We start from the raw sequence: 26,864 nt of genomic DNA, 5'->3' as shown, positions 1-26,864 counted from the left end.
TGGTATTGGGTTTTTGGTCCACTTTTTGCTGACAAGAGCGCAGTGGTTATTGTTAATTGGTTGTTTGGGGTCCTAATTCCTGATTCTATTCAGTTTGCAGCCTTGTGCTGCCGGACCTGATAGTCTTTAATTTTTTAGACTACCTTATATGTACTAATCTGGGGTCCTACTGCCTAGTTCGAGTTTGTTTGCAGCCTTGTGCTGCCGGGCCTGATAGTCTTTGGGCTTTTAGACTACCTTATATAATCTAGTCTTGGGTCCTATCTTGTTATGTGGGCAGCCCTGATGGTCTGGGTTTTAGACCACCTTATACGTATTAATTTGGGGTGTTGCGGGTATAACGTATTTTAATGGTGCTCTCACCTAGGTGGTGGTGTTAGTTGTTTGGTATAGTTACGTTTGTTGTTAGCTGGATGTTGTTAGAGAGTGTTATGATAGGAGTAGAGGGAGATGGGTTGTTTGGCTGGTTCCCTATCTTTAAGATACTTTCAGGGCCTCCTAATCTGGGTATCACTTATCTAATTATTCTGATTCCTTATTATGTTGTTTATGATATTTGTTTTAGGCTTCTGAATTTTCCTAATTTTGTATTTTTTATGTATTTTATTTTTAAATTATATATATATATATATATATATATATATATATATATATATATATATATATATATATGTGTTTTATTGTGCCCTATTTGAGGTTAATTGGTCGGTCAGATTTATTTTTATCCCAGATAGTTATCCTTGTCGATTAATCAAAACTTCTAAGAGGATTCAAGGACACCTACTCTGGTTGGTCCCTACTCAGTTTTCCTTATTTTACTTTTTTAAAACCTTAGTTTACTTTTTATTGGTAAGTTTATGGTTAGCTAAAATGGATTTTAACATATGTTTTCATTGTACCCTATTTGAGGTTTATTGGTCTGCGTTAAAGCCATGTCAAATATCAATATAATAAGGGCAACTTGGACAGATCTAATTTCACCAAAAATGTAAAAACTTTGAACTTAACTACTGACTGGTCCTGGAAGTCAGCCTCTGTTTACAAAGCAGAAATGTTCAAAATAGAAAGTTTACATTATAATTATACCCATTTCATCACTTCAGATGATGCCAATTTTAGAATGTCACAAATTTGTGTAATTTTTCTATTTTGCGCATTTTTGCACTGTATGCATTAGAGACTGGCCATAGTGGGTACACTAGTATTTTTATCGTCACAATGACTATAATGGATACATTAGAATTCTTAGTCATATCGTCACGATGACTATAATAGATAAACTAGAACTCTTAGTCATATTGTCTCGATGACTATAATGGATACGTTAGAATTTTTAGTCATATAGTCACGATGATTATAGTGGGCGCACTAGAATTCTTAGTCATGTCGACATTTTAAATTTGGTTATGACAATGTATCTTACTATAAAAGAAACATCCACATTGTCTGACTTGAGATTTTATTTAAGGATTATAAGCGCAGGAAATGTTCGACTTAGCTAACGCGTGCACTTCTGTTTTCCAGTTTAGGTTGAACCAGTTAAACTCCAATATGGTTGACGAAGCAACAAAACGTACACTTGCCGAAATTACTTTACTGAAAACCAAGGCTAGTCCACGTGATGGCGAGCTTTGGGTTCAAAGATTAAAAGAGGAATACCAGTCACTTATAAAGGTGGAATTTTATATATGATTATAGCTTGAAAACTGTGTGGTATGGTCCTGTTTTTACGTTTTCTTCTCCCAGCTGCTACGTGGAAATGTTGACAGGAGGGGGAGGGGTATTGATATGGGTAAATCATTCATGTGTTCAGAATAAGATAAGACATTTATGTTTAATGAAATCTTTCGTCTACACCATTTTTGACATTTTAATGTATGTTTATTTTCCTTTTGGAAAGGGGCTTAGCTCACTCCTGCATCAAAGACTTGTCAATTTCTCTTTATTGTGCTACCATATGTTAATTTGGAAAGTGATGGGTTTCACCTCTGAAAAATGTGAGATGGTTGATGATTTGACTGAGTTAAAGATTCGATACTTACACTTAAAAATAGCTAATAAAATTTAATATCTCAAGTCAGAATTATACTGTACCATATGCTCATATACATGGAATTGCTTGAACTTCGTAATAAGGTGGAATTTCTTCAAAATCTGTACATAAAACATATCCATAGGAAAAACAATCAGCTGTAGTTTTTTACTTCATGAACATTTGCCAGCATCTGTATTGCTATACATAATTACTGCAACCTAGTATTGAGTGGATCAGTCTATTTAGATTGCAGTTAATGACACTTTCTTATATTGAGTATTATGGACAGGTATGCAAAGGTGATTGCAGTTAATACCACCATCAGACAGTACATTGTTTTAGTTCCATAGCTTAAAGTTATATTAATGGAGGTGTTTGGAAATATATGTTCTTGCCCCCTCACTGGAATTCAGACTTGGAACCTCTCGTACCAGATGCCAGTATGCTAACTGTGTCAGAGGCTAGTATGCTAACCCCAAGACAACCATCATTCCAACATGCACACTTTAAAAAGTATAAAGACCATTTACACCATAGACTATATTATTTCTGTAATAAAAATTTCAGCAGTGAAACCTCTCAGAACCAGTACCTTTGTAAATTAACATCATCTACAGACTGACCTCACATTTTGATGTAAATTGTGCCAGTCTTTGTAGCATTCCATAATATATCGGATTCCTTTATCAACCATTCGAATTTTGAATGTGCCTGTACTTAGTAAATTTTATAAGGTGTAAATTCCATTGGCATGAATTTCAGCAGTTTTAGTTTACAGAGATCAGTGAGTACCATTTTTAAGGTGTAAAATATGATAGCTTCTCGAGTAATAGGACTGTTTTCATGGTTTAACACATTAACCCCTGGTGATCAGTTTAAGTGGCAGGAGGTAGTAGCCTACTGCCGAGCTCTGTAGCGTCAAGGTCATGTACAATACACTAAAGTGGGTGGTATTATAGAAAGGTAGACGGATGTAGCTCTACAATGATACCAAATTATCTGGAATTTCTAGTTAAATTATCTGGAATTTCTAGTTAAGCTTCAAAATACAGAGGGAAAAACCTCATTTTTTGGACCTGATTTTTTTCTACCCCAAATTCGCCCATGGTCGGAATCTGATTTTGTGTCCGGACTTTAGACTTTTTGTTTTCAGATCTAAGGCCTTCCAGTATGAACTGCAAACAGACGGATGAACCTTTTCAAAAAGTAGGATAAGATGGGCATTTTGAATAAATAGTGGTCTCGATACAAAAATAATGGGTCCGTTAAACAACAAAAAAAAGAAAAAAAAAGAACTCCAACTTTTACCCTTCTGCTCATGTGCAAGCCAAATAGCCAATGAAAAACGATGTTTCTAACACAACTAGGCAGTATGTTATTGGAAGATTACCTGGAAGTTGGTGTTTTCAGATGTATTCAGAAATAGATTTCAAAACATGTTTCCTACTTGAATTTCAGACCAAAACGACAAAAACGTCAAGGGGTTAATGTGTTCATGAGTGCATTTTGATGTCACCAAATTTGAATATTCCTTGCGTATTTAATCACTTGTGCATCGACATTGCACATAAATTACAAATTTAGCGATTCCTTGACGGTTTCTAAAAAAAATTAAAAAATCCTTGTTAATTTTAAGCTGATCCCTCATCCAGCTTGGTGAAACCTTACCTTGATCTTTGATTAAATCATCAAATTTAAATCCTCATTTGAAAATATTAACCTGCTAGCCATGTTGTGAATTCAGTAATTCTCAAAAAAAATTTGAATGAATTTCTCTTTAAATTATTCATCAAATTAATGTAGCTTATTTAGGTATTATTTAATAGGGGCCCTGAGTGGCCGAGTGGCCTAAGGAGCTCTCCGTTATGGATCACTGCCATCTCACCTCTGTCTGCGTGGGTTCGAGTCTCAGATTTGGCCAATGTGGGTATATGACAAAGCTTGCCAGTAGCTTCTCGAGGGTTGGTGGTTCTTTCCAGGGATTTCCCAGGTTCTTCCTCCACCATTAATACTGGCCACCATATATAGCCTATTGTGTGCTGAAAAATGGCATTAAACCATAACAACAACAACAACAACAATTATTTAAAATGTTGTGGTGCACCTAGCAGCAAAGACTGGCTCATTCATAGCATTGAATGAGGCAGTCCTGTAAGAGACAACAAAACAATGGCTGATTACATCACAAAAAATCCCCCCATATTTCATAAATAACTTTGGGGTGTCCATTTTTTTCATTAGTATGCAGATCATGTTCATTAAAATGAAAACAAAAATGAAATTTGCCAATCACCACAGTATCATGGCTGTTCATACTTGGTATTTTACAATGAAATTTGCCAATCACCACAGTATCATGGCTGTTCATACTTGGTATTTTACAATGAAATGTGCCAATCACCACAGTATCATGGCTGTTCATACTTGGTATTTTACAATGAAATTTGCCAATCACCACAGTATCATGGCTGTTCATACTTGGTATTTTACAATGAAATTTGCCAATCACTACAGTATCATGGCTGTTCATACTTGGTATTTTACAATGAAATTTGCCAATCACCAAAATATCATGGCTGTTTATACTTGGTATTTTACTAACTGATGAACATCTTGAGCAACAGATTATCCTGGGTTTATTTCAGGGATAATAAAAAAAAAATTCTTCTTCACTGAAGAAGGTCTTCTAAGGTTTAACCGTGTGCACAAAGCACTTCACAGAAAGCACATACTACCAGATTTCTGGTCAGTCTAAATAATGGTTAGCACAAAAGAGCTGTTCCTGTGTTCAGCTGGCCAGTATCAAATAAGTTATCGAACAAATTGCTTTCATGTTACTATTTCAGAGCTTTAAATATAAGATATTATAAAATGTAGAAAAAGGGTTTGTTTAAAAATGAAATTATTATCGTTGATCTGATTTGATGTCTGTGCCCAACATATCACTAGGTATATTGTTTTGTGGAATGTTCAGTTACTTGGAAATGTTGTAGTAGTTTAAAAAGGTGCAAATGTGTTCCATAAAATATTACTAATTGTAATTTTGATGCAGACCATTTTTTCAGAGGTAAATAATGTATCATAGTCTAAATAAAATTGCTTCAGTGTCATTTATTTATCAACCTAATGTGTTTTGTAATGTGCAGTACACACAATTCTCATAATTTGATTCCATATTTGATGTGAAGTCTGTCATATATAAGAAAAATTAGCTGAAAAATCATACTAAATAGTCATGATTTTGCAGAGATTTTGAAATGGATTCTTCAGTACATCATTTTATTTTCCTGTTTTGACTTTGCTTCAAGTTAGTTGTCAAATTAGTTGAAATATAAAGTTGTAAAGTTTGTAGTAGTGTCAGATGTGGGGTTCTATGAACGTTCTGTTATGAGTTGGGGTGGGGTGCTCCCAATATTTATTTGAATTCTATGGAATTCCCACCCTGGCTCATTTTTGTAGGAAGTGAAATTAGTGATAGAGAGAGGTACAGCTCTGAGCCCCCAAATGCAATACCGACAATTAAATTGTTAAGAACACAAAGGTGAAATTCAAAAGAATAACAATTTAATACAATTTAAACGATATTAATTTCTCAACCAATCTGCTTCCTCTCGACCATGTAACAACCTATTTCATCATGTGATTATAGTGTGAGATGGCTTTCCCCTGTACTTGGGGTCTACTCATCTGTGTTCTACTCTGCTAATTCCTTTCCTTCTTCCGGCGTTCTCCGTACTGCGATTCTTCCTATCCTCTTCCCCTTTTGTCTCCTTTTCTCCTCCCCTTCTCTCTCTCTTTCTTTAGCAACTAGGCTTATTCTCTGCCAACTGCTTTGTTCTATCCTGTCTCTCTGAGACTTGGGAATTGACTACTTGGTAGTTCTGTCCCCAAAAGCTTCCTGCGAAAAACACAAGGACGTTAGCACATTTCGTTAGCCATCTCGCTCACACTAAATCAACAATCAATCATCAGATAGAGGCTATCTACATCTTTGGTCACGCATTCGTGCACATTGAAAACCACACACGTTCTTCTAGAAAACAATGTTGCAATAAAGAGCGGTATCCTACTTATCATACAGACATCACTAAATTGCGTCACATCAATATATTCTTAATCTTATTCTTAATTAATTATTCTGAACAATATCACAACAATCAGACGCATTTCTGTACATTACACTCCCACAAGTGTACACAAATATTCAAATATCCATATTATTTAAATTTACACAGTGCAACCATTTCCAAAGTTACAATTTAATTCAACAATTGCAAAATCTAGAATATCACATAAATAAATACACTAGTTTACCACGGAGTAACCAGATAGCGAATTACAATTTTAATTCTGACTACGAGCTAGCAGTCTACATAATCATGGCTCATTTCTCAAGTACGCATGTAAATTAAACAATACAAAGGTAATTCTACATACTAACAATTCTAGTAAGTAAATATACATACTGCACATAATTACAATTACAATGCCATAACATTCTGCAACAATCGAGCAAATAACTCACTGACCCTTACGAAGCTTTCTGTCCTTGAATGTACCAAGGTTTCTTTTCCCGCCAATTCACGAGTGGCTTCCTCGGAGTTATTGCTACAGCTTCCCAGCACGATGCTTCACAATGACTAATTTGCTCCCAGCCCAAATGACTGTTAAATTCTGGTTCGAATTGATGGCCCCACCCTTCCTCAGTTCCGATTGGATATCAATTCTACCCCAGTCAGTCCGGTTTAACAGACAAGCCTCGGGCCATCTGTCAATGCGGGGAGATTTACAACAGCATCGAGGGTCCTTTATTCTTAGAACAAAGCTTCCAACGTCTACATGTTAGTTTTGACACCTAATGATGTGGGCTCTTGTACAAAGATGAATCGCTGCGATAGATGCAGGGTCTACCTACACATGGCGCTAACCCATTCCTTTGTTCCTGACTTACGTAATCGCGGGCAGGCAAACGTGACATCAGAATTATATTATTTATTATAGTTACAGTTTAATGCATTATGAAAAAGATGGAATTGGTAATGAATGTAGTCATCAGTATTTTAATGTTTGATGAAAAAGTGAAAATATAAAGTTAATCCTTATTAGAAAAACAGTGGAAAAGTAGTCTTTTTTTATAGATGATTGTGGCCTTTTTTAAAAATGATTTTTTCTATATGTCTTCTTTTCTACATTGTGCAGTATTCATACGTTTGCAGTGAATCACAGGTATACAATTATGTTGATATATATGGGTTGGTCTGCAGTTGGCAGTTGGAATGTTAACATATGTGTTTTTGTCTGTCTCTGGATGGTTGGTTGGATGGCAGTGAGAGTGTTAACATCAGTGGGTTTGTCTGTCTCAGGAAGATTGGATCTATGGCAGTGGGAATTTTAACATATATGAGTTAACCGTTTGTCTCAGGATGGTTGGATGGATGGCAGTGGGAATTTTTTATGAGAGTAAAATGACAGGTACTGTATATCCTGATGGAGAAGGATTCATATTTAAACAAATAATTTGAAATAAAAAATCTCAGAAAAATTTCTTACATTATTCATTTTAGTTGCTGTCGCAGATTTTTCCTTAAATTAATATATTAAAAAAAAAGGAAATCCCAGGACTCATCAGCTTTTTGCATCAGGATTCTGAAATACATATGTATCATCAACTTTCAGGGTCTCTTCAGTGGAAAACAAATTTTTCAGAATTTGTGTCTGTTTTATCTTTTCAGATTTTTGCATGAGTGTCCTGATGAGAAAGGAAGTCAGTGTTGCATGTTTTCTGCTTCAGGGAAAACCCTGATTAGACAAAGTTCTATTATTAAGGATTGCTTCATTTAATCATTGATAAAACTAAATTTACATTTTATTCCTTCCATTGCAGTATGTTCAGAACAATAAAGCAGCGGATAATGACTGGTTTCGTCTAGAATCAAATAAGGAAGGGACAAGATGGTTTGGGAAATGTTGGTATATACATGAACTTCTGAAGTATGAATTTGATGTTGAATTTGATGTAAGTGTTACTACTTGCTTTTCTGTACACTGCATAGTAGTATTTCTTCTTTGCCTATTTACCCAGTCATTATACTTTAGGAGTACTGCCGCTGCTTCAAAAATCCAGCCCTCCCAGCTCAAATTTATAGGTATGTGAGCTAATGTTTTCTGGCTACATGTGGCTGTCACAAGAGTAATCTCCCATTGATATAGGTTGGTGTCAAATCCATGTACATTAGTCATTACTTAAGCTTGTATTGAGTAGCACACTCTCTCTCCTGTTGAGATACCATCTCATATCCAAGAATTTTGGAAGACATTCAACATTAGAGCAAGTTGAAGGAGTTTCTCTTCTCAGGGAAGTATATCCATCTATATTTTCAATTTTCTCTTCCTCCTTTCTTTCACAGACAAAGTCTTTATCTGTTGTAGAATTACAACTTTGTGATAAACATTTTGTACTCACTTGCATGTGTGCTAGAGTGACCTCTCTCTTAGTAATGGGAATTCATATATTTAATAATTTTATTGTGTTGCATAGGTAATGTTTGTATTATAGAAAACTCATGGTTGCAGCAATTATTTAACTTATTGCTGCATGCATTTCGCTTTTTAATTCAGACAGATACCAGTTTAGTCTCTATACATAATATATAGTCATTGTGTCCACTTCATAGTTGTTAAAAGTGATGCTTCTAAGTGTAGAGGCATTCTTTGGGGACTTTTCTTAAAGTTAAGTTTTCACCATATATTTTATGTGTAGCATCTGCTTCATAGTTACTGAAAAAGCAATGCTTCTCTATTGTCACCTGTATAGGCTGCCATGTGCGCTCGTTTTCACAGGTAACTTTACATAATATGGTGTAGTAGCCCAGTACTACTTGGGTTTATCAAGCATGATGCATGGCTGGATACCCATATATATTATTGTCTCCTCTAATTCTTGTTACAGCTTTCAGCCATTAGCAGGACAAAGTGCAAACAATTTAAATATTGGAAAGGTGTGGATAACAACAATAATACATGTTTAGCATGCATTGGTAGCCACTGTAGGAACACATGTAATATATACATGGGCTGTACTAAAAGTGACTGTGCTTTAGTGCGTGGAGCACAATAAAAACATAAAGGAAAAATGCAGAAGCACACTCTGAGAGGCAAGGACACCATTAATCAATGAATGATTTCCTTTTGGATTAGTATCACAATTCAGAGGGCCCACCAACCAAGAAGTGGTCCAAGATATGTCTCTTACTCCATATTTCTGCATATATTGCCCCTTATGCATTTGGCTACAGTCCAAGCTATACTGTAAACGTGATGAGTCATTTTTGCAGAATCTATACCTGATACTGCAGGGGTTTTGTGGCGGTATGTTTCTACTGGGTACATATAAGCAAGATCAAATCAAGCCAACTCCGCTGTTTCACCATGTAAGTAAGGACTAGTTCTGTGGATGATATTTCCCCTAATCCATCCCATCTTAAAGAAGTGGACATTATGGAAGATAAAATGGCACTGTTCCTCCATGACTGGACTCAGCATACATTTCATATTGCAGCAGGTCAGCATCACAGTTGATCTTGCCCCTAAAGTCAAAGGAGTGAATGTTTTTGTTGTGTATGCCTGTCTCACCTCAGTTTCTCTGTAAGTATCCTCCTTATAAAGAGAAATTTTTGACATTCTCACATTGCATTTGTCATATATCCCAGTTGGGGCAAGACTTGCTGTTGAATGGAACAGAATTTTTCATGCATTTCAATGGACCTGTCAAGTGGTTTCAGTTGGCCTCAGCATCACTTTCAACAGCCTCTGTTGTCCAGGGACCATGGTCTCTTGAACTACAGATGTCTCCAGTGACCCATTCAGGGCAGACATACTGCAGCAAGAAATCAAGGAAAAGGTGGTAGAGATCAATTCACAATCTAAAATCACCTGGGTTTTATTCAAGACTGTTCCTGGTCCTAAAGCCCAGAAGCATTCTTTTACCAGTTGTTATAACTGCTTTTAATCATTTAATCCATGTATCATGTTTCAAGATGGAATTACCAAGGGTGGTTTTAAATGCCATTTAGCAAGAAGACTTCACTACAATGTGGATTTGCAAGATGCATATATATATATATATATATATATATATATATATATATATATATATATATATATTCCAGGAAGTTCCTGCGTTTTGCCTTAAGGGAGATAGTTTACCAGTTTCCTGCACTCCCTTTCAATCTCAAAATCAGTCAGTGTGTCTTCACATATATAGTCCTACCCACTTATATTGACATCACTTATGTCGACAAGCTTCCTATTTTGACAAAAAAGCAAAGTCCCGGTCCATTGGTCTACTATTACTACCAAAATTGTAATGCTTATGTCGACGTTGAGATAAAAAAATAAATGTACATGTTGACAGAAGCCGTTGGTCCCAGCTTGAACAAATCCTTTGTTTTCTAATCATTTATGTCGACAAGCTGCCAGTTCCGACCCATACATGTACTTTGTTCAACAATTAGTTGATCTTGCCGCCAGGCTTTAATGTCGCTGTTGGATAAAAAAAAAAACAGGCTTTTGTTTGGTCCTATAAAGTTGGCATCTTGCAGCAACTTGAATAAAAGCAATGAAATCTGGTTGATTCTTGCATTTTCCAAAGTGATCGGTGATTAAAACAAGTTTTTTGTGCTGTGAAAGTTTCCTTTTTAACTTTATTTAGCATGTGTCAGTGAATACAATATTATGCCTTCATTAATCATATCATCCGCATTTCTCTTGTTTGCTTTTATGTACTTTTAATGATGACTTCTGTAACTAAATACAGGTACTGTTTAAACCAACTTGTTGACAGGTTTTCATTTCCCTGTGAATAGCCCCATCCCATTGGTAGCCTCAATAAGATGGGAACAGACTGACCAAAATCTAGGCTGATTTAAGTACATGTACTTGAAGCATGTAAATAACAACTATGCAACCATGTGCTAATGCCGACATTGAATATTGACACTGAATACCATAGTGAATGTTTTTCATATCAGAATGTGACAGATGCAGTATATTTATGTGGATTTTATTACATAAAGGTAACCAAATTGTAATTTGTCAATATACAAGTGTATTTCACACTGGTTTTGTCTTCATGTACTCAAAATTTCCATTGTTTTCTCAAAGTGTAAATGCTTCTCATGATGACAGGTCACCCCTTACTGACGAATTTAACTTGTCTTTTTTTGAGCCCCCCCCCCAAACACTAATCTCGACATCCGCCTACATCGACAATATTTCCTCGGGCCCGAGGATGTCGACATAAACGGGTAGGACTGTATTATAGACAGAGTATTGGGTCACATTAGGACCATCTCCTCATCCATGACTTTCAGCAACCTAGATGACAGTCTTCAAAACACCAGATGTTTAATGATTTAAATCCTGGCATGAATTCATTGTTATATTCCTCTTCAGCCTTGGATTCCTTGTCAGAGAAGCCCTTCACTAACCAGGGTTACTCAATGCATCAGTGGATCTTGTTGACCTAGGTCGCCTATTTATGAGGTCATTACAAATGATGCTTTTGTCCCAATAAAGGCAGAAACTTTGCCCCTTGGAACAAACAAACAATACCAGTCCCCATGCATATGAGGTGTCATCTCAGGAAATGGGAGAACTTCACTTGGCTTACATTAGATGTTCTCATGATGGTACAATCTCTGAAGTTGATGGTTTGTATGAACACTAGTGGCAACAGGCTGGAATGTATATCTTCTTCCATCATTCCAGGAGAGTAGTTTACAGTGGCTTACTTAGGATTTCTATTGTATATAAATATCCTTGAGATGAAAGCCATTTTGTTGGTGGCAGGAGAAGCATTCTCATCTTATCTAACAGTTCCACTCCACTATGGCGAATTGTATCCAAAAATCAATGGGGATCCAAATCCAAGACCTCAACATTCTTGTTTGGGATTTAATAATGTTTTGTCATCGATGACAGATCCATGTTCAAATTCATCATATTCAGGCAGTCTTGATGTATTTGTAGATTTGCAGTATTGAGAACATCAACTGATACAAATGGAAAGGTCATTTTATCCCTTGGTATTCAGTCAAATGTGTACTCACTGAGATTGACCACTGATGTATGTACTTGTGACAATGTGAGATGCTAAATTCTCAACTTACTAGTCCTGGATCTGAAAGCCAGTGCAGTCAGCGTTTGTTCCATTGATTGGAATGGCTTGGGCACATATGCTTACCCTCCAATACCTCGGATTCCAAAGGTGCTTCAAAATGCAAGAGAATCAGAGTGTCACATCCTAATCGCTCCCCTCAAATGGGAAAATCATGGATAAATGACTTGATAAAGTTAGCAGTAGAAATCTCTGGAAAAAAGAGATATATCCTCATCTGTTTAAGCAATCATGATGGAAGGAGTTTTACCTGAATCCAAAGCCGTAAAAAACAAATAGTTCTCATAAGTAGTGGAGAGAATTGCTTGAGTAGTAAGACCCTCCATTTTGAAAGCCTGTAAGGGGAAGTGGAGAAATTTTTCAATCTTAAACTGCCTCACTTACTGTAGTGGACTGTAGGCGGTCTCTTTCTGGGTTAAGGGCATGTAGCTGCCTCCATCTCATTACCTTTTCTCCTGAAGAAGATACCATTAATATGTTCATATTGATAAAATCTATTTTTTATGCCTCTTCATAAATGAGGAGGGCTAATTTTGAGATATCCTTTTCCACCTGTCTCTCTATATGTCTGTCAAGCTATCATGGTAAGTTTTGAATTTAGGTTGCCTGACTTGGCATACTAATTTTCTCAATGATTGTAAAATTGTGCTCTTGAAAATTAGGTGTTTACTACCGGGTATACCAGAAAAGAGCCACACTCTGGAATTTCCTTTCCAGATGTTACCCTCATGAAACTCACATCTGTTTGTATTTTATTTAAATGATGTTCAGAATTTGTTTCCTGTGTGAATAAACATATTTATTATGTATTAAATTTTTCTGAAAGTTTATCCTAAAGAAAGAATCAATGAACGATATTCATATGATCTTGTCAATGTATTACATGCAGCCAGCAGAAACTAAAAGCCAAACATTGGCAGACAACTGGATAATCTCAAAATTTACAATTGGCAAATGAATTCTTTATATTAAAATTAATTCGTGTCTGAGAATTTTCATTTGGGCAACTTTGGCAACAACTAGAACCATCATAGTTTAACTGTAACATAGTACTGTTATTATAAATCTGTTTCTAAATTTTGGTTCAGTTTTTTGTTTGACTTTAGTAATTCAGTTTTTTTTCCCGTATACATGTACCATATAAGTGAGTCTCATGTTCTATTTCCTTTTTTATTTGGTTAAAATATGTGCTTTCAGTTAGCGAGAGGGATTATAATTAGTTAGTAGCTCTCCAGGTTATCTCCCTTGGTGTAATCTTTTGTTTTTAAAAATTTATTTGCTTTTTTGAAAATGGTTGTAAAAAAATGGCTGACTTGCTAGGAATTAAAATTATACAAACCTAAAATTTACCTTCCCATTTTCTGCAAGATAATGGGCAATTACAATAGTCCTTCCCACTTTCTTAATGAAAAGTCAAAATGTTTATGTCTATAATTTGTACTTCAGATTCCTGTTACATATCCCACTACAGCACCGGAAATAGCATTGCCTGAGCTAGATGGAAAAACAGCAAAAATGTACAGGTAAGTTTATTTTCTCCAAGAGTAATTTGCTTAGGCAACTTGCAGTCTATAAATTACCTGCTGACAGATCAGATTCTGTCCTGTTCATTCTATTTATAATTTGTATCAAATGGGGTAGACCTAGACCTGTATGCCATAAGAGGCAACTAATGAAGGCAACCATTTTACTCGGGGATGATGTGTCAGCTGAGCAGGTACTGGCCCTTTAAAAGAGTGCAGTTTTGAGCAAACAATTTTGATGTTTTATGTGAAGGATTTGCTTTGTGTGCTTTTTGTGGGATACCTAAACTTATTTGGCATTGTATAGCCATGATTGTGCTGATGTGGTGTTAAATCACATTCATAAACACAGGTCCGATTATAACCGCTCTGATGGCCTAGTGGTTAGAGTGTCTACCTCAGATGCAGGAGGTTGTGGGTTCGATCCCCAGCCAAGTCATACCAAAGACTTATAAAAAATGGTACTAACAGCTGCCTCACTAGGCACTCAGCATTAAGGGGTTAGTATTAGGACTGGTCGGCCTGGTGTCAGGATAATGTGACTGGGTGGGACATCATGCTGCATGTCTGCGACATGATGCCTCAGTGCTAGACATCACTATAAACTGCCACACTGCAGACATTGTAGTGATATGACTGAAAAATTGTTAAAGCTATGTTAAAATCCAAATCACACACACAGGTCAGATTATACAACAAATTTGTGTCAGTGATCTTCTATTGTGTGGATGTTGTAAATAGTTATCTGTGGTGAGCATTCAGTGTTACATTTAGCTCTTTTGGAATCGATGAATTTGAAAGCATTTTTATGAAATAATTTCTGATAGTTTTGAGCAGATTAATGTATTATCAAAGTTTTGAAAATTAAACTTAACAGAAGTTTTAGTAGTTTGCTTTAAGGCTACCATCTTCAGAGCTGCATGTGAAACTCTGCAAATAAATTTTTGAAAATCTGGAGTGGGAACAAAAACACTGCATAACATTCTGAAAACTAATGCAACCAACAAGTCTCCTATTACTGACATTAAGAAATCTTTTAGATCAAGGTTGTTCAGCATATGAAATATTTTCTAATTTAACATTCTTTCCCAAATTGAATAGGTGTTACAGATTTTGTTTCCCATGTACAAGTGTTGAAATTAGCTTAAGATGGGTAAATTTCAGAATATGAACCTTAATTTCTTTCATTCAACAGGCTGTGATTTATAGCATGGATGTAATAGGAGTGGAGTAAATGTTAATAACATTATTCCAAAAACAATGATGAGGCAGGAATTTATATACAAGTGATGTATCTCAGAAGTAGGAAATATTAACAGAGATGTAGTTCATATTAAGGGTTTGCTTATTGTCAAAATTTATGTATATATGGTATTGTCATATATGTGCCATTTTTCTGTAAAAAAGTCTTAAGATCCTATAGTTTTCTGCTTTACATTCTATGCTTGAACTGGTATCTAGATCTTCCACAAAAAAAGCACAATATGACAAAAAATTGCATGAAAATGATTTGATTTTTTTTAAAGTATTTAAATTTTTAACTAAGTCATTATCTTATTGCCAACTGGTTTACACCATAGATGCATTCCTGAGGTTATGGCATAAATAAAAAAATAATGTAAATGCTGGAACATGAGCTGTGAGCATGTCACAGCAAATGATGCCAGTGACAGTAAAACCGAACATGGTAGATTGAAAGTTATTTTTTAATTTAAATGACATTAAAATGAAAGCGCATGAATCAAAATGGCATAAATTGAGCATCATCTGTATCCATTTTTGTCATTAATGACAGGCTTATCATTATGTAATGTTACCCAGAGGTCTTGGTAGGGCATTCCTACATCCTGGATGCACACATGTGAAACTTTGACAGTCATCATTCTTAAGCCATGTGTCCCATGGATTCATATTTGTGTGAAATAACCTTTGCTATATAAAAGTGGTGAGCACAGGGTATCAGTCAGTAGAAATTAACTCATTATCAAGTAGTTACATATCAGCCATATTTATTTTTTCTTTTCAAACTCAGTTGTCCACAACTGTTGTCCATGTTGATTTGGATTATTGTAGTTAAAATATGAGGTTCATGTAAGCAGCTTCAGATCATATTGTTGGCTTTTCTATCATTTGTTTCGTTTTTGTGGTGCTTATTGCTATTTTCAGCACATGACAGGCTATGCATGGTGGCCACTCTATTTGGTTGAGGAAGGTCTTAGGAAGAGCAACAAAAAAATCTACTGACCCTTGGGAAGCTACTGCTTTTGACCGATTGTTTTGTTTTACCTTTAGAATATGCTTCAGATTAAATGTTGACTCTTTGATGAAACAGTGCTTCACATTAGGATAGTTCCATTTAAACATGCATGTTACCCAGGGTTGGCAGTTTAAAAAAAAATATATGCCAGGCTACTTTGATAGCAAATTCAAATGATAAGAAAATTCCAAATTGCATCTATGGGTGAGTACCCCACATTAAAAGTACCTTTTCTGGAACAGCCCTTAGTTTATTTCTGTACAAGTTCTAATTATTATGTTTCAAAGCAATTATGTTGTGCAGATTTGGTAAATGACAAGGATTAATATGGATTTGTTACAGTCAACATGTAATCTAAAAATATCAATTTGTGATGTGAAAATTCTTTTTGTTGTCTGAAAAATTTCATAATTTGCTTAATGCATGTTTTTTTTTCCTTCTTTTCTGGATAATTATCTATTATGTTGGTCTGTACACTTTGTGATGCCCATGTGCCAGTAGGGGTGAAATGATACACCAGTGCCATGCATAAATATGATTCATGATAAGCAGCCTACGATATAGTACATATCAGTACACATATGAACTTGATGGTCTTTCCATCTTTGGAAGGTAGGTGGTGCCCTTTCATGTATGTGACATTCTTGGTTGTATTTTCTGTATGCAGACTACAGATAGGCATATAGTTATCGTATTTATGTGCAATTCTCACTGATGAGAAGATAAGAACAATACTTTCAAACAGACATGTTGGTTGCAGTGAGTTTCACCCAGCGTTTTATGCCATTTAATGGTGGCTCCATTTAACTCTCTTTGTTTTGTACAACATGACTGATTTGAAAACATATTATTACCAGTTTTGTGTCTCAGTTATGTTTGGAAGATACTACGATGTTATCTTCGAAACAGAAGAAATAATGCAGTTTCCTTGTGCAAAGAAAATCTCATCTAGAACAAATCTGGACCTGGGAATAAGGTTGAATACCAACAAAATCTTTAACATTTTATTTCCTGTGCATGCATAAGACTGCTACAGCCACAGGTACATGTATTTGTTAGTGAAGAAGGACTGCACCCAGTCATATTCTACAATTTTCTTTTAACTTAGACAAGGTGATAAACTTGAGCAGTTTGAAATCTGCCCCATTGCTCATTCTATGCCAATTTCATTTATTCCATCAGCACCTTCATTCACTTGTTAAATATCTCTCCATAAACAAGAGAAATTCCAAATTTATTTCCCATGTCCAATTTAAGGAGAGATGATGACATGATTTTATCTTCAAGGAGACTTCCCCCTTTATCAAAGAGACAAAGGAGGGGAAATGATCATAAGTCAATCTTTATCTAAACATCAATATCTGTCTCTCTCTCTTCCTGCTCCACTTTGTTATAGCTCTACTAAAATCAACATCTTTGACAGATGTCACCTCTGGTTGTATAAGCATTAATCTGTTAATTAATTCTGAGCATACTCTGCTCCTTTTCTTTGTATCAATATTGTTCTGTGCTTCATTCTAAAGGGGTATATATATAACTAGCTTTATCAGCTTGAAACTGATCTTTGTGACTGTTATGTACAATTTTGCTTGTCACTGACTGCAGTATTCAAAGACTGTGTTTTCTGTAAATTGGAATAATGTATGTGTATGGATGAACTTGCTGTCCTTTTCAATGGACATTAAGTTGTCATATTAGACATTAAATTCTTGAAGACTGATAGTCCAAGATCCCCAGTGTCAAAGACTCGACAGAGAATTGTTTAGTTCTTTGGAATCTAAATCCTGATGATTGAGATCCTCATGTGATTCAGTTTTGGATGATTGAATCAGTTTGTGCATGCAGAATTGAGCTGTTTCATATTTCTCAGAAAGCTTTTGTCCCTAAGACTATTAGTTAAGTGGGACTTTCCTTTAACATTTATGTTTTCTCAAAATAGACTCTTCCAGCACTCTAGTATGAATTTGGATGAAGCTTGTAATGATAACCAAGCAGTATGTAGAATTCATACAGAATGGCACTGAAGTACTGTACCAAAGCCCATCACTTCAAGTTGATATGGATACAATATACTTGCATTGAGATACAGAAGTTTAGTTTGAAGGGGTCTAGAAGACTGTCTAGAAAGGCTGTTCATTTGCTACACATGTAAACTTTTGGGGTTGCATTCTTTTCTGCAACAACTGCCTTGGCTTTCATGTATAGAATTTTTTTTTCTTTTGTACAGTTAGATGGATTTATCACGTTCGTGACATATCCAGAAAAATAGCAATGAATGTGGTTTATGTAACAAATTTTCACCATATATTTATGAATTTTTAGCTTGATCTGTTATTTGGCATATATTTTAAAGAATTGTAAACTTTTTACCTTTTATATTTTATTTTATAGTACTTCATTTTCATATTTATATGGAAAGGTTTATCTTCCTAAAATTTGTTTTGCAGTTCTTTATATTTACATTTTTAGTACTTTACCTTTAATTGGCACAATACAGGCATTATTGTGCTGATGTGCCAGCATACATACATACATACATACATACATACATACGTACGTACATACGTACATACATACATACATACATGCATACATACATACATACATGACAATGTGGTAAGTACTATCCCTTTTCTTTTGCAGGGGAGGAAAAATCTGTATGACAGACCACTTTAAACCATTGTGGGCCAGAAATGTACCCAAGTTTGGTATAGCTCATGCAATGGCATTAGGGGTAAGGATATTACACCTGGTCCAATTATCTCATATTATGCTAAAAAGACCACATATTTAATATTAACATTAAAATACACAATACAGTAGTCCCCCTCTTGAACGGCCCCCCTGACCAGCGGCCACCCGCTCCTTACGGCCAGAATCCATTGGCACCGACGAGTTTGTGTTCAAAAGTACCCCTCGCGAAAGGCCACCCGGCTAACGCGACCAGCGGCCAGCATATTAGAGCAATAATATAAAATTTACCCCTAACAAGCGGCCGCATTTTATTTGAATATGTATCCAGAACCAGTATTTTATTCATAACATATGTTAAGTAATCCGATTTCTGTTTCCCCGATGTCAGGTTTTCGTTACTGAAAGAAGTGTTGAGTGAAGTACATTTACCACTAAGGTTAATATTATATCATTTACGCCTCACGAGAAGCCAAATTTATTCCATAGAAACCGAGAAAGACTCAAATTTTAATCCATACAAAAGGGTACGTACATGTAATCCAATTAGCCTTACTGCTGTGTTATCATAAGATGTCCGGTTTAGTCACTGATAATTGTTAAGATTACAATTATTGAACAGTAGTAACAGCTGAGAAGTGGCAGTATCGATGTACAATACACAAGTCAGCAGGAGGGTTTCATAGCCTTTATGGCTTCCCTTAGTAAGATGTTGAGCTTGTTCACTTTGATAATTAGTGGTTATTACTACTGACAATAATTGTCAAAATTACAAATTCTAACAGCCGCGAAGTCAAATCTGAGTGATGTTAATTGTACATATCGAAGCCGTTTTGGCTTCTATCACTTAGTGTAAAGAAATGTATAAAAACAATAGGGTAGCAGAATGCGACTAACGAATCACGTGACAAGATCACTTCCTTTAAAAACACACGGCACGTTGTTTAGATGCATACAAAATTGTTTTATCAGTATTGCAGTTGGCAATATGAATAGTTTACTGCAAAAAGATCAACATGTCATCGAGGAAAATAAAAATTCTCAGTTTAGAGGAGAAAGTGAAAGTAATTCAACTGACGTGGGGGGGGAGTCGTCGAGGATCCTTGCAGAAAACTCATGTCGGGAAGACTCAGATAAACAATATCGTGAAAGATAATGAAACAATTCTGCAGAAGTGGGAAGGTGAAATGGACGGAGAAAGGAAGATTGTTTGAGCCAGGAGACGTTTGTTTCCTGATTTGAATGACAAGAAAAAGCAACAATTTTGTCAGTTGAATTGGGATATGACGACTTTACCGCAAGTAACGGATGGTTGCACAGATTTCAACTGCGACACAATATTAAGTGTTCTGTCCTTAGTGGAGAATCAGCTGATGTTAATAATAAAGTTGTCGAAGATTGGAACAAAAGACTAAACGATATATGCAGGGGATATGACAGCAAGGATATTTTTAATGTGACGAGAATGGTTTGTTTTTTAGACTGTTACCAACAAAGTGACAGATGATGTGAACTGTAACATAATTATAAAGACAGTTTTAAAACTGTATCAATGGTTATTCATAGAATTCTTTTGAAAATGATGACACAGTTTGTTTTACATTTATTTCACATCATGCATGTGATTTTTTAATGAAAATATTAAATATTTAAAATTAAATTTACTTGTGACTTTCTTCATATGTATTTACCATTCGCATTTGTCATCCCCCGCTAGAAAGGCCACCCGCATTATAAGGCCACTTCCCTGCTGCATTAGGGGTGGCCTTATAAGAGGGGGACTACTGTATACTCAGCATATTTAGTATTAACATTAAAATACACAATATATTCAACATATTTATTATTAACATTAAAACACACAATATACTCAACATATTTATTATTGACATAAAAATGCACAGTATACTTGACTCTTTTGGTGGTCTAAGAGTTTAAAGTATCCACCTTGGAGAAAGACAAGAATGGGCCAATTCAGGTTGGTACCTGGGCTGAGATCACAGCAGATTTGTGATCTATATTTGCCAACTTGAAGGTTTTCACTTTTGAAAAGCTGTTATGATTCTCTTTATTAAATATATAATGATTGACTTGTGAACGAGATAAGAGGGACTTTGATCTGACAATGAAAACATTGTGTATAATGTGCTAGTATGTCATGACAAGGCCAGCTGTTTTTTAATAACATTATTCAAGTGTGATACAGATTCTTTCTTTTTGCCTTTCAGTTTGACCCAAGAAATATAGTTTGTATTTGTTTCTGCATGAGTAGTTACTGCCACCACAGAATATAAATTTTAATATTAAAAAGTGAAACTGCGTGCAGCACATTTATTTGATTTGAGTTTTCATTTGTTCCAGTTTTTAAAAGTAGTCAGAAAGGGAAGACTTTACTGAGACCAGATAAATCTTGCATTGATTTTGAGTTTGAAAAAGTGATCCTTGAGTTGTTGAAAATTAACTGGATTGTAATTTATTTATACCTATTGGCCTTGATTTTTTCTTTGTGAGCCAGAATACTCAGTTTTATGTGTATCTGTTCTGAAAGACATCTTTTGCTGACTAATGCATGTTTTCTTTTTCAGTTGGGACCTTGGCTAGCAGTGGAAATTCCAGACTTGATAGAAAAAGGAATTATAAAGTACAAAGAAAAAGCTGCAGAGAAATGATATTTAATATTAGTGCAATAATCCCGACATCTGTACACATAATTGTGATGTTCACAGTTGGATTTCTACGGACATTGACATTAGTCATACATGGATCTGACCTCCAGTAATCTACCACAGTTTGTGATTGCCAAGGTTACTTAAATTTTGTGTTTTCTTGCACTAAAGCTGTGTTCTTGATAGTGCCAGTAACTTTTATGACTCCCAGGAAGGAGGGAGGAATTTACTGTCCAGTTGCAGTTGATTAACAACTCTCAAGGCCTGTCTTAGGATTGTTTATTTGTCATACTTAATTGTGTCTACTTTCTACACTGTTCAGGATTCATATATCTTTCAACAAGTCTGATAAAAATGTCCAAATTTAGCAAGTTTTTATTAATGAAGACTGACATGTGAAATCTGGTGCTGTAGTCATGAAAGTTGCAACTGATTATTTTATATATATATATATATATATATATATATATATATATATATATATATATATATATACTACATAAAAATGCATGAATTATTTGCCTCAAACAACAAAATACAGTACTTGCTCATAATGAAACTGTCCGTGGGAGTCGTAGAGTATACTGTCATATAATGAAGTACATGTATGTGTAATTTTACTATCACTCATTGGAAGAGATCAATGATCATATTTGTTTTATAACAGGAACTGTATTATAATGAATGGACTTATAGTGATGGGTGCTGTATTGTGGGTAATCAAGTCTTGTTATGTTGACTTCCTTGTAGCCAGCTATCACTTTATGACAATTACTTCTTCATTATTCAGAACTGATCCCATTTCAATGACATAATTAATGTTACTTTACCTTTTCCAGTTGATTTAATTTATGTCTGATTCATGAGGCAAATAATATTGCTTACATATAATTAGAAGCTAGTGGCTACCAAAATATTGTATGGTTTAAATTGGCTTTCTTTAGACTGTCTCTCTCTTAGTCACTAATTCACTTAAACTTTCTGGTACATGTAGTAGTACAAAAATAACTTTTTGCCTAATTTTAGAGCAAATTCAGGGAGCAAAGATTAAATGAAATGTTATCATTTTTATTGATGATATTTGAGTCAGTATTTCACAGGTAACACCATGATCTGCATTTAAAGTAAACCATTTGTAATAGATTTTATGAGGTCTGAGAAACCATATTGTATCTATGATTACACTGCACAGGAGACTATGGTGTCATGTCTGTTTTAATCACTGGTCTTGATGGTAATTATTCATTCTTGACTCACTGCTACTGGAATGAGATCCCACCTACAACATTATTGGCAAAATCTAAAAATGTGGAAGGTTCTTAGCATCTGGTAAAATATGGCTGAGCTTTTGACATTGTCATCTAGGAGTAGTATATTTATTACACTTCTACAGGAATTTGATGTCACTACTGAAATAAAAGTAAGATTTCCTGTTGTATTTTTAACAGATTTTGTTAAAGAATAGGATATAGGAAATGTCAGGATTTTAAATGTTTCACCCATCTTAAATATGAATGTGTACCTTCCATAAAGGGCTGCAGGACCAACCTATACTTTGTATAGTATATTGTATTTAATTTTGGTACTATTTTGGTCAGATATTTCCATTGTAGGAATAATGTTGGTGTAGAAACTATTTCTTATACAGTAGTCCCCCTCTTATAAGGCCAGCCCTATTGCAGCAGGGAAGTGGCCTTATGATGAGGGTGGCCTTTCAAGAGGGGGATGACCAATGCAAATAGTAAATACATATGAAGAAAGTCACAAGTACATTTAATTCTAAAACATTTAATATTTTCATTAAAAAATCACATGCATATTGTGTGAAATAAATGTAAAACAAACTGTTTCATCATTTTCAAAAGAATGTTATGAATAACCATTGATATAGTTTTAAAACTGTCTTTATAATTATGTTACAAATCACATCATCTGTCACTTTGTTGGTAACACTAACAGTCTAAAAACCAAACCAGTCTCGTCACAATTAAAAATATCCTTGCTGTCATATCCCATGCATATATCATTTAGTCTTTTGTTCTAATCTTCATTATTAACATCAGCTGATTCTCCACTAAGGACAGAACACTTAATATTATGTCGCACTTGCAATCTGTGCAACCATCCGTTACTTGCAGTAAAGTCATATCCCAATTCAATTGACAAAATTGTTGCTTTTTCTTGTCATTCAAATGAAGATACAAACATCTCCTGGCTCAAACAATCTTCCTTTCTCCGGCCATTTTACCTTCCCGCTTCTGCAGAATTGTTTCCTTATCTTTCACGATATTGTTATCGGAGTCTTTCCGACATTAGTTTTCTGCAAGGATCCTCGACCCCCCCCTTGGTCAGTTGAATTAATTTCACTTTCTCTTCTAAACTGAGAATTTTTCTTTTCCTCAATGACATGTTGATCTTTTTGCACTAATTTATTCATGTTGCCAACTACAATACTGATAAAACAATTTTTTATGCATCTAAACAAATTGCCGTGTGTTTATAAAGGAAGTGATCTTGTCACGTGATTCGTTAGTCGCAGTCTGGTACCCTATTGTTTTTTACATTTTTTTACACTAAGTGAGAGAGCCAATACGGCTTCGATATGTACCATTAACATCACGCAGATTTGACCTCGCGGCTGTTAGGATTCGTAATTTTGACAATTATTGTTAGTAGTAATAGCCACTAATTATCAAAGTCAACAAGCTCAACATCTTACTAAGGGAAGCCATAAAGGCTATCAAATCATTTTCCTGCTGACTTGTGTATTGTACATCGATACTGCCACTTCTCAGCTGTTACTACTGTTCAATAATTGTAATCTTAACAATTATCAGTGACTAAACCTGACATCTTATGATAACACAGCAGTAAGGCTAATTGGATTACATGTACTTACCCTTTTGTATGGATTAAAATTGAAGTCCTTCTTGGCTTTATGGAATAAATGTGGCTTCTCGTGAGGCGTAACTGATATAATATTAACCTTAGTGGTGCATGTACTTTAGTCAACACTTCTTTCAATAACGAAAACCTGACATTGGGAAACATAAATCGGATTACTTAACATACGTTATGAATACAATACTGGTTCTGGATATATATCAAAATAAAATGTGGCCGCTTGTGAGGGGTAAATTTTATATTATTGCACTAATATGCTGGTCGCATTAGCCGGGTGGCCTTTCGCGAGGGGTACTTTTGAACACAAACTCGTCGGTGCCAATGGATTCTGGCTGCAAGGAGTGGGTGGCCGCTGGTCGGGGGGCCGTTCAAGAGGGGGACTACTGTAATGTTCAACATTTGCTCAATGATGAAAATCAGCATATTTTCACTCAGAAAGAGTTTCTCTGTATGAAATATTACAACATATTATTTTTGTGAATTGATGATGTGTAATAGTAGTCCGATAAATCAACCCCCGGAATGTGTGTTGATGCCGATGGACGATATGTGGGTGTGATGTTACCTGTTCATTAAAATGTGCAATTTTTCTGCATGCAGATCTGTCTGGAACAAATCTGTGTACACTTTAGACACATACTGGTAATTGGTAACAGCCATATCTAGTGTGAAATTCAAAATGATCATGGGACAGATGGTTGTACTATTCCATGTTGATTTACAATTCACCAAACATAGGAATTTCTCCAGAAGTACAATGTAAATGTCATCAAAAGAACCCTTCAGCCAATGGTAGCTCCACAGCCACAAGAAATACCAGTAAGGTTATAAAATATACACTGATGTGTGCAGCCAAATAGTGGCTGCAGAATTTTGCATGTTTTAATAAATAGGCGATATCAGCCCCTAAACCAAAAATCAATATCATCACGGGAGAGCAGCTGATTTATCGGCCTAGTGTAATAGATCACAAAAAATATATAGTAGGTCAAGTCAACCAAATTGCTTTTTGTGGTTGATTTAAGTTAGGTATCTTTTGTCTTACATACAGAGTGATACCACTTTTTAAAGTCATTTTTGTTGTCAACAAACTGAAGTTGAAATTAAAAATGGGAATATACAAATTGACGATTGCATGCATTTGTCTGTTGATTGCAATTTATACCTTAAAAAGACCTGAAAATAACTAGGGGAAAAATAAAATGAATAAACTGAAATGAAAATTATACTTTTGAGTTTGTTATAATTTTTATTCCTTTTAAGTAATGAAATGAAGTATAGTTGCAACTATTCATTTTTAGTATAATAAAATAAGAACAAAAATAGTAATGTTCATGAATGCATGGAGTAAATACAAAGAGAAGGAATGGTCTATTGTAAAACCCTCCTACAAATTTCAGTTATAGTATAGTCATCATAGGTTAAACATTTTCCATGCATGTGTGACAGATGTAATCATACATGGAAGGGATTAGTGCAACCATATAGAAAATCCATACTGATCCATGCAATGCCTGCTTATACATGGTAAGGGCCATAGTCAGTGCAGCTTGAAGGTGACTATGATCCACACGTTCCCCTAAAGATCCATGGTGAAGAGGGTGTACCACTCATTGCCATGATTGAACAGCATGGGGACCAATTAACACATTATCTGTTGCTCACATTTAATATTAAATTCTAAACTTGAAACAAAATGTTTCAAACAGTTATTGTATGCTTCATATAATAAAATCAGATGCTTTGTTATTTGTTCTTGATATGTTCTATTCATGCCATCAAAATATCAATGGATGATATAAATTACTGCATATTATGGATTATTGAAAAACTATTTCTGTAGAATACTTTTGTGTATCCTTGGAAATTGTTAACTTTTAGAACAGAATCCAAAAGTTGTTAAAAAAGCATTGCACTGAAAAGTCATCAACTTTTTGTATTCTGATTATTAAATTTTAATTTCTTATGAAGAGATTTTGTAAAATCAATGTGAATGTGTTAACTGCAGCTGGGATTTAGCTAAAAGAAAAATATGAAGGATTTGATATTTTGAGCAAAGAGAATCAACACTTAAGCTGATGAACTAGTGAAGTAGAAGTCACTGAGTGTGAGAGATCACATGGAACAATGTGGTGTCATAATGCATTTGTATCATTTTGTACTTTGTATGATGGAAATGTTGCATGTACCTCAACAAGCAGGGAAAAAAATCAGTCTGTATATTGACATGTTAGAGTATATATATGTTCTTGCTTATGCTGGGTTAAGTATGTGTAGTCTTTTTTTTTTTAAATCGCAAAAATCTGCTGTTAACATTTCCAATAAGGTATTGTAAAATAATAAACATATTGTGTGAAACAAAGACCAGCTTGGACAGACAAGGTTTTATTGAAAGGAATTTGTGTAGGATCTAGTGTGGCAAGTATAAAATGAAGATATGCATACTACTTCTTTCCAGCTTCCCTGTAAGCTTATTTTTGGACAGATTTAAAACAGCATTGATTTAATTTAGTGTGCATAAAAAGTTGAATCAGTGAATGCCTTCTAAATTTTCACAGGTTTACCATAGATTGAACAGATCTTACTTTTATCTACATTTAAGGAACAATAC

General features: G+C 35.0%; 1 protein-coding gene across 1 annotated transcript; it reads left to right on the top strand.

Annotated features, from left to right (window-relative positions):
- The first annotated feature begins 1,540 nt into the window (after positions 1–1,540).
- On the top strand, positions 1,541–25,479 carry LOC149794373 (ubiquitin-fold modifier-conjugating enzyme 1). The gene is made up of 5 exons (XM_089968547.1): positions 1,541–1,674; positions 7,920–8,051; positions 13,659–13,735; positions 18,636–18,726; positions 21,269–25,479. The coding sequence occupies exons 1-5, from the start codon at positions 1,552–1,554 to the stop codon at positions 21,350–21,352; spliced, it is 507 nt and encodes a 168-aa protein (XP_089824673.1). The 5' UTR covers positions 1,541–1,551; the 3' UTR covers positions 21,353–25,479.
- Positions 25,480–26,864: the final 1,385 nt, after the last annotated feature.

The sequence above is a fragment of the Sinohyriopsis cumingii genome, chromosome 8 (assembly GCF_028554795.1).
Source record: "Sinohyriopsis cumingii isolate HCF-2022 chromosome 8, ASM2855479v2, whole genome shotgun sequence".
Taxonomy (NCBI): Eukaryota; Metazoa; Mollusca; class Bivalvia; order Unionida; family Unionidae; genus Sinohyriopsis; species Sinohyriopsis cumingii.
This window is presented reverse-complemented; position numbering and strand designations above follow the sequence as displayed.